General features: G+C 59.8%; 1 protein-coding gene across 1 annotated transcript; it reads right to left on the bottom strand.

Moving 5' to 3' along the window:
• Nucleotides 1-453: 453 nt before the first annotated feature.
• On the bottom strand, nucleotides 454-8,971 carry TBX2 (T-box transcription factor 2). Its single transcript, XM_004377843.1, has 7 exons — nucleotides 8,844-8,971; nucleotides 7,446-7,713; nucleotides 6,349-6,495; nucleotides 5,065-5,141; nucleotides 4,804-4,967; nucleotides 3,717-4,354; nucleotides 454-1,538 (listed from the first exon to the last, which is right to left on the bottom strand). The coding sequence occupies exons 1-7, from the start codon at nucleotides 8,864-8,866 to the stop codon at nucleotides 1,086-1,088; spliced, it is 1,770 nt and encodes a 589-aa protein (XP_004377900.1). The 5' UTR covers nucleotides 8,867-8,971; the 3' UTR covers nucleotides 454-1,085.
• Nucleotides 8,972-8,977: the final 6 nt, after the last annotated feature.

The raw sequence follows: 8,977 nt of genomic DNA, 5'->3' as shown, positions 1-8,977 counted from the left end.
GCCCCCGGGGTGCGGCTGCCGCCGAGTGGGGGGCGCCCAACCCTCGGTTTCCTCCCTCCAGTCCCTCAATACGCGCCAGCGGCGCCCCGAGCCCCTCGCGGCCCACAGAGCGCACAGCGCCGTTCACTTCGGATTGCAGCGTTTTATTGTTGTCTCGCGTTTTTGTCGTTTCGTTCTCGCTCCGGAGCGAAAAGTGAAAACCTGAGGTGGAGCCCGCGGGCTCTGGCGAGGAAAGCCCGGGCGGAGGGGCCGAGGGACGAGCGGGGTAGAGGCTCCTCCGGGGCGCAGGGCCTTCTCCCGCGCCAAGAACCCCAGCCCTGTACAATATAGATGCTCATGTAAAATGAAAAAAAATTTAAATGCTGAGTTAATCTCTAAATATTATGTACACAGCAATGTACACCTTTGAATAAATTAATACCAATTTGCATATTCTGGGAACCTTAAAGCTTATTTACACAAATTACCATTTATTTCATAAATATCTTTTTTTCCCTGGGGAATCAAGGCAGACGTGCCACTCCCTCCACTGACCCAGGGGTGGGAGGGGTGTTTATCCCTTGGGGGAGGAGATGGTGGGACCAAAAGGACAGGGCTCCTCCTTACAGTCCCAGCTCAAGTCTACACTGACTTCAGTCTTCACTGACCCCAGCACCGCCCCCCCACCCCAGCTTTTCACGCCGTGCAGGCCGCAGGCCAGCGGCTTTGGGGCTGCATCCGAGCGCCCACCCCCGGCCCTTGCCCCTCCTGGCTCCCGAGGGTACCTCTGGGCCCGGGATGAGGCCTTCCCCACGGCGCTGGGGGGCCCAGAGAGGTCCCTGGCCGGTGCCACCTTTACGCCGGAGCAGATCTGGACCGAGACCAGTGCTCCAAAGCGACTGTATTCCCGGCAGCCAGATTCCACGTTGAAGCCCAGGGGAGGTGTCCCAGGCCCCCGTTGGCCGGACAGGGCTCCATTCCGGCTGCTGCAGCCCACCTTTGCGCCTTTATTTAAATAAATACCCATTCTGTGTTGTACACGTCCCAAGCAGCAGGGGCAGGCAGCCCGGGAGGCCTGCGTGGCAGCGGAGCGGCTGGGTGGTCCCTCATTTGGGCGACTCCCGGCCGGGGGAGAGGGCTCTCTGGCTCTCCAGCCCACTCACCAGTCTCTGGATGCTCTGCAGTTCACTGGCCGCCTCCTTGGCTGAGCCGCTGGGCGACAGGGCACCACGGGGTGGGGCCCCCACTTTGCGGAGAGCCAGCTCCGGCGGAGGACTGGGCTCCCGGCTGTTGCCGCCCGCAGCCTTGGAACCCTCCGCCGCCAGCCCAGTGGTGAGGAGACTAGTGCTAGGTGGGATGGTGACCGGGATCTGGTAGGGGCTGAAGCGCAGGCGGGGCCGGGCACTGCCCAGGAACGGGCTCCTGGATAGGGAGCCAGCGGCGGCAGCAGCTGCGGCGGCAGCACTGGTGGCTGGCAAAGCGGAAGCCGCTGCGGCAGCTGCAGCCATGTAGGTGTAGGGATAGGGGAAGAGGCCTCCGAAAGTGGGCATCGGGATTCCCTGGAGGAAACAGAACGAGGCAAGGGTTAGCCATCCTGCCTGAGCTGTTTGTCGGTTGGTGGGCTGGGTGCTGGAAGGTGATGCTACAACCGGGAATTTTTGCCCTGCTGTTTTAGGGACATAAAACAGAGCTCACATAACTACAATCCCAAGCAGCACAAGTAGGCATGAGCCAGTGTGCCTCACTGCCAGGCCTTAGGAGAGGAGCTCACTTCAGGCTGGGATGCTAAGGCCTGGTGCCATCAAGCCTTGTGCTGGGCATTATAGTATGGGCAAGGGGAAGGACATTCCAGGTGGCTTAACGATGATGGACAAAGGCCTAGAGGGAAGAAAAAGAACAGGCATAGGGCCAGGTGGCAAACAGGCAGCTTTGCTGTCTTGGGAGGTGCTGCTCACTTAGAACGGTGTCCGCCCCACCTCTCCTAACTGCAGATGCTCCAAAGGGCTGTGGAAGTCACAGGCTGGAGGGGGAAGCTTTGTAAATTCTCCTTCTGTCTGCCCACCCGCTCAGGGGGCTCCTGCCTGGGCCAGGAGAAGGAAATAGATGTCAAGCAGTTCATAACTGGCTTGAATGTTCTACAAAGACTTCCTAGTGGCACCTCAGTGGCAGCCGCAGAGGGAATGCAAAGTGCCTGTGGAGAGCACAATGGCCAGGAAACCGTGGGCCAACACCACCTGAGTCCATGAGGCTCGACTTCTGGATTATCTGACCTTTGTGATGATGGCTCACTCCCCAGAGATAGAAAGAGTTGTGGGGGTGGGCTGACTATGCTTCCGGGGAACCTCCCTGGCTTAGGCAGGGAGAAGGAGGAGTCAGCTTAGTCAGGAGTGAGGAAATAGCCTTCCTGAGACCAACAATCCCTACTGGGCATTTCAGACCTGGCATCTCAAGTCAGAAGGAAGGAAGTGGGCTGTGGATCTCCCAGAATGTGGCTGTACCTGATGGTCAGGGATGGGCTGCACTGGTCTGGGAACTTCACCACCAGTGGCTACGCCAGCTGGTGCCTCCAGAGAGCTGGGTGTGCTCACCTTCACCTCGCACCTGCCCTGACTAGAAGTCCTGACTTCCCTGTGGTCTCTGTGATGTCCCTCATCATCCACCAGAGTTTGTCTAGGCAGGAGGCATCACATACATACAGAATCAAGGGTGTACTGAATCCCATCCTCCTCAGGTGCCCTCTCCAACCCAGAGCCCCAGGTAAATGATGTTGGTGCCTCCAACACTCCACATACCCCTGACACTGAGCTCTGTCTAAAACTCATTTTAGAATGCACCCCCCAACTTTGAAAATATTTGCAATTGAACCAAAAGAGCCTTCTCAGACCTGAACTCCTATTTTCCCTTCCCCTGAGATAAGATCTCAAGGGTTCAATTTGCCAGAAACCTCAGAGGGAAGAAAATGAATGAAGAGATTCCAAATCTTTCCACGGGGAATATTCCACCCAAGCAACCAAAGAGGCCGCTTTCCCCATCCAATCTCCTTATTTTGCCGATGGCAACATTTTCATAAACTCTCCTGGGAGTTCAGAATTTCAACCAGGGCCTGGGGAACTGAGGCCCCCTTCCTTGAGCTGTGACAGGGGTAAGGGGAACTGGGGGGGCCTGAGGTAGGGGAAGGACCAGTCCTGATCTTTGTCAGGGCAGAGAACTTGCCACAGGGCTTGACGGGACAGAGGCAGTTGGGAGGTGGAGCATTTTGGTGGTCAATTGTCCAGAAAATAACGCAAATTTTCCGCATCTCTTTGTCTAGCCATCCTGACCTTTCAGGGACTGAGAGTGAACCAGCGTTGTCCGTTCCCAAGAAAAAGTTCCTGAAGCCAGGAAAGTGTGTTTCACAAACGCCAGGAGCAGCCCCTGTCTGTTAGAGCAGGAAGAGTCTTGAAGGGCATCTCGCTTATTGCTGGGGTATTAGGGAGGAAACTGAAGCCCATAGAGGGTCAGGGACTTGCCCAAGGTGACACAGAAGTCAGAAGTAACGCTCGGACCAGATTCTAGACCTGCGGTCTTAGTTTGCCGGAACCCGGGTGTCATGGAGACAGTAACTGGGCCTCCCCTGGCAGAATTCTCCCAGCTGGAGGCTCCGGGTGGCTCAGGCGCCGTAAGCCCTCTGCCCACCCCAGCCACCCAGCTCGACTCCTCCTCCCTCCACCGTGCTGCCACCAGATCACCGGCCTTACCTGAGATGCCAGCATGTGCTGGGAGAGGTGGAATGGGAAGGGAGCCGCAGTGCCTGCCGCGCCGGCTGCGGGGCCCAGCCCGCTTGCCTCCAGGCCCGCGGCCGCCCCGGGCCCGCCGCCTCCACCATTAACGCCGCCACCCGCCACCGAGGCCAGCAGATGGCCCATGCCCATGGCGGAGAAGGCGCCGGGGCCCATGGCAAACTGTCCCGGGTGCAGGAAGAGCGGTTGGCCGGCTCCCAGAGGCCCGAAGAACTGTTGCCCGTGAAGGTGGCCGGAGAAGGCCAGGCCAGGCAGGTGTCCCGCGCCCAGGGGGGACGCACTGTCCGTCTGCACCACTAGCGGCGCCAGGCCCGGGTCCTTGCCCTCGCCCGGCTCCTTGCGCCCCTCGTCCTTCCGCCGGGTCTCGGCGCGCTCCTTTTCCAGGCCCCGCAGGCCGAATGGCCCGTCCCCGCCGCTTTCGGGCGGCTCCTTGCCCCGCTCCGGGCTGCGTCGCTCCCGAGCGCGCCCGGGTTCGCTCAAGCGAGGGGGGCTGGCGCCGTCCAGGCCCGGGCTGCGGCCCAGTGCAGTCCCGGCTCGCTCCTCGCCCAGTCGCTCAGGCTCGGGGTCGCTGTCCGCGGCGCACGGCTTCTCCTCGGCTGCAGAGAGAGAGGACGCGCTGGGTCACAGGGGCCCAGGTGGAGACAGACCAAGCCCTCTCTCGGTGTGTGGGCCCCTTCGGGAGACTTGTAAATGCCTGCTCTTGCGGGGAGCTTCTTGGTCCTAGTCGGGCCAGGGGCAGCTGTAGGTCACCTATTCCAACACCACTGATTTACAATGGAAGGAATTGCGCCCTGGAGAGGAAACCTCAGTGCAGAGTCACGCAGCGCTGCAGGTGACCAAGCTCGGCGTCCAGCCGGATCTTCTGGCTACCAGAGACCACCCTCACAGGAGAGTCCCGGGGTGGAAGCCTCAGCCCAGACACACCTGCTGACGCTTCCCCCGCACCTTAAGAGTAACCGGCCGCCGAGCGAAGGGGCAGCCCGGCGCCCTGAGGAGATCCTCCAGTGTCTCCCTCACCCCCGCGGTCCAGCCGTCCGACCCTCACCTCGGGCCCGGTGCAGGCGCAGGGGACTGGGCGCTGCGCCGGGAGAAGGTGGCGGCTCCCGCGCCGGGGGAGGGTCGCAGGACGAGGCATCCGACTCGGCGCCATCGCGCTCGGGTTTGCAGTGCTCCTCGTACAAGCGTAAAGACGGCAGCGTCAGCTGCTTCCTGAGGACAAGCGGAGGGAGCCATCAGCCGGGGCGCACCTCCCCGCAGGTCCTGCTACTCCGGCACCCACTGCAGGACTGGCCCGCGCACCCCTCACCTTTTCTCCCGCCGGCCGTTCCCGGTGTCCCTGAAGCCCTTAGCGAACGGGTTGTTGTCGATCTTCAGCTGCGTGATCTGCGGGAATGGAGGCAGAGCCGCCAGGTCAGACCGGGACTCTTCCAGTCCGGCCGGGGACTCTCGTAGGTCAGCGGCTCACGGCCGCCGAGGTGACACCGGGGGAGAGTCCACGCGGTACCCGCCTGCCTGAGCCTTCCCTGGGATGGAACTTCCCCAGCCAGAAGGCGAGGTGAGGCCGGCGGGCGGGGCTCGCAGAAAGCCGTAGGGTCTCTGCTCCAACAAAAACCTTATTCGAGGAATAATCCCCCAACACGCGTATGCAGGCCCAAAACCGTGTGCACAGAGTGGAAATCAGCCTAACCATGCTGCACACAGCCTGCGCTGTCACGCGGGTTACAGAAACCCAGCACTTTAGCAGGAGTGCACAGGGAAAGCAGAGCACACGCAGCCCGCAGGTACACGCGAAGACAAGTCACACACACGGGCCCGCGCACACGCAGGTACACAAGGACAGAACAAACAAGCGCCCACGGAAACCAAAGGAATTTACACGCCTCCACACCTGTCCAAGGCTCCCCAAATAGTGCACGCATACCTACACGCACACACAGAAAGAACGAACCGCACGGACACTGGTACACTCTCGTTTACAGGAGATCTCGTTTACAGGAGAGAAGGAACACTAATGGGCACAGCCCTAGCGGGGAGAGGGTGCTTTGCTCCACTAGAAGGCAACAAGCAGGATAGCGCTTTAACGGGTTCAGCTCCTGGACTTGACCCAGAGCAATAGCCCGGGGTGCTCTGGGGACTGTGTCACCTGGCCCGCCCTTTGGCTCCCTCAGGAGAGTGAAAACTGGGCCCCGGGTCCCTCGCGCCGGTAGAGCCTGGGCAGATTGCCCCAGGCGCCCTTTCTTCATTAAATTCCCATCCCGGAGCCAAGAAATAAACGAATAAAAAGTAAAAATGTCAGCGCGGGCCCCCTAGCCTCTGTTAATTGCTAAGTAAACACCTCCACCCGAACGAACGCCCGACCGTTCTCCAGCCCAGGGGAGCGTGTGTGTACGTGTCGTGGGCCTGGGAGGGGGGTTGAAGAATTGCGGTGGGTGCTGCGCCTACGGATATGAGACTTGGTGCTCCAGAGTGGGCCGTGAGCGTGCCGGGAGGGCGCGGGGTGGGGGGCTGTAGGCGGGTGTGAGTGGAGAATTGGAGCCTGCACTTGTGCGGGGTAGGTGCAGGGGCTGGGCCCGCCGCCGGCCCCGCACACCTTGTCGTTCTGGTAGGCAGTGACTGCGATGAAGTCTGTCTCCGGAAACACGTAGGTGCGGAAGGTGCTGTAGGGCAGCTTCAGGATGTCGTTGGCTCGCACGATGTGGAAGCGCGGCTGGTACTTGTGCATGGAGTTCAAGATGGTCTGCGGGGAGGGTGCGGGTCAGCCAGCAGACCCAGCCTTTAGCCTGAACATTTCTACAATCTGGGGCCCTCCCCCTTCCTCTCCATCTCTGTCTCTTTCACAGTTCTGCCTTTTCCCGCCCTGTCTTCCTTGTTTTTCTCCTGTCTTCTCCGCTCTTTTTCTCCTTTATGTTTCTTTTTCTTCTATTTTTTTGGTCTCAGTTTTCTTTCTCATAGTTTCTCTCTCTTTCTCTCTCCATTTTAAATTTTCCCACAGTTGAAAACCAAACCAAACTAAAACAAAAACTGCAAATCCACTCATTGCTAATCTCCTAATAATCCAATGGAGAAAAGACCCCGACAGCTTGCAGGTGCTCCCTGACTTCCTGCCCTTGGGATGGGGGAAATTCCCTTTTGTCCCATGAACTCCCAATTTGCTGGGGCCTTGACTAGGGAAGCAGGGCAGAAAAGGGAGACCTCCTAAACCCACTCTTTCCCGATGGGCCCTCAGCCTGTGGAAGGATGCAAAGGTGGCCCTCAGGGAGGCTTTGAAAGGGGCTGATTTAACTTTTAAATCACCTCAGAGAGGGCCGGGACAGGGGTCTTGGGGAAGGGCAAGGGCAAGCCAAGGCCTTGGACAGGTCTTCCAAGATTGGCACTTATAGGCCAAGAGCAGGGTGACCTTCCCAGGCCCAGGGGCTGCACTATTCATTACCCCCTTGCCTCCTGCCTGGCCCTGGAAGGCCTGACTCTAGCCAAGGTCGTGAGCAGTTTGGAAATCCCCAAGCAGCCTTGGGGAGTGGAGCTCTCCAGGCCCAGGCCCAGCTGGGTAGGCCACAGGGCTTTGATCTGAGCAGGGACACTCTGTGGGTTCCTGCAGCCCTCTCTGTTGGAGAATCATCCCGCCTCCTCGCTCATCCTCCAGGCATTGGTGCACAGTCTCAGACCCCCACCCCACAGCCACACACTCACGAAGCCGTGTTTGTCGGAGATGTTGTTGGTTAGCTTCAGCTTGTGGAAGGCCACAGGCTTGGCCATCCACTGTTCGCCTGTGGCTGGGCTGTCGGGGTGGATGTACATGCGTTTGGGCATCTCTGGATCGGCCTTGCCTGCCACCATCCAGCGAGAGTTGTGGAACTTATAGCGGCAATCATCAGCAGCCACAATGTCCATCAGCAGGATGTACTTGGCCTTCTTGTCCAGGCCGCTGACCCGCACCTTGAAGGGGGGAAACATCCGCCTGCAAGAAAGGGAAGGAAGTAAAGCCATTGAAACCTGGTTTTTCTATGCCCAGAACCTCTCTCCCCCTTTTCGGGCCCCCACCAACACTGCCTGGAGGTCCCCCATCTGTGTTTCCCTGTTATCACGGCTCTGTCCCCTTATCACTGTCCGATTGACCCCACCTGTAGTTATAACTCCTTGGAGATCCCATTTCTGCCCGTCAGACCCTCGTTTATAAGGTTCCCATTCGTCAGATGCTCAGATCTGGGGGCCCTTTTTCTCCCCGATCTGAGATGAAAGCTGAGGCCCGGGAAATAAATCTAGGCCCTCTGGAAATACTTGCGTTTCTCCTGAATCTCCCCGAAATTCGTTCAGGGGAAACATCGGCTTGGGACCGAAGCTTCCAGAAATAAATTCGGAGGGTGTTTTAGGAAATAGATTACAGAGCTGAAACAGGGACCCTGACCCTGCAGTTCGGGGGAAGAGGGTAAGCCTGAGACCTGGATTCTCAGCAGCTGAGTCGGAGGGTGGAGGGCTTGGGGACTGTCGCTTTCTTCTGGCTTTAAGGCCTGGAGCGGCGGGTGTGTCCCAGACTCCTCGCGCCGCGGCCGGGACCAGGCTTCCGGCTGGGTCAGGCCGCGGAGCTCCGCAGGCCTGGGGCTTGCTGCCCGGAACTGAGCGGCCGGCGGGAACCGACAGGCCTGGCGGGCCTAGCGGGACGTGGGTCCCACTCTGGGCCCCAGGGTCGGAGCACAGTCCGGGAGATGCTGCATCTCCCCGGAGCGCCGATCCGGACCAAGAGGCGGGAACTCGAGGCTGCCGGGCCGGGGCGGGGGTGGGGGGGCAGCTCCAGCCGAGACCTGCCGGGGCCGGGCCACGGGACCTCCTCTGCTTTGGGACTCAGAACGGCTGGGTCTGTTCTCTAGGAGTATGTTTTCGTTTTATTTCATTCGGGAGATTTTGATGTTTTAGTTTTAGAAAATTCGTTCCAGTGCCAAACGAGAAAAGTCAACTTAGATGTCTGTGGAAACGAAGGGTGGCGCCTGGGCTGGAGCCGGGTGCCGCCGGCCGCGGGCTCGCCGCTGGTCGGTGCTGTCGGGTGCCCCCGCCCGTTAGCCCGCGCGCCCGCCGGCCGGCCGGCCGCCCTACCTCCCGGACTTGGTGATGACCATCTCGGTGCCAAGCTTATGGAACTGGTCCCACAGCTCCTTGGCCTCCAGCGTCACCTTGGGATCGTCCTCCACCTCGTCCTCGGGCTCCAGGCTCTTAAGCGAGCGCAGATG

Source organism: Trichechus manatus, unplaced genomic scaffold (assembly GCF_000243295.1).
Source record: "Trichechus manatus latirostris isolate Lorelei unplaced genomic scaffold, TriManLat1.0 scaffold00054, whole genome shotgun sequence".
In the NCBI taxonomy this organism is placed as follows: Eukaryota; Metazoa; Chordata; class Mammalia; order Sirenia; family Trichechidae; genus Trichechus; species Trichechus manatus.
Note: the sequence above shows the minus strand (reverse complement) of the source record. Positions and strands in the feature narration are given on the sequence as shown.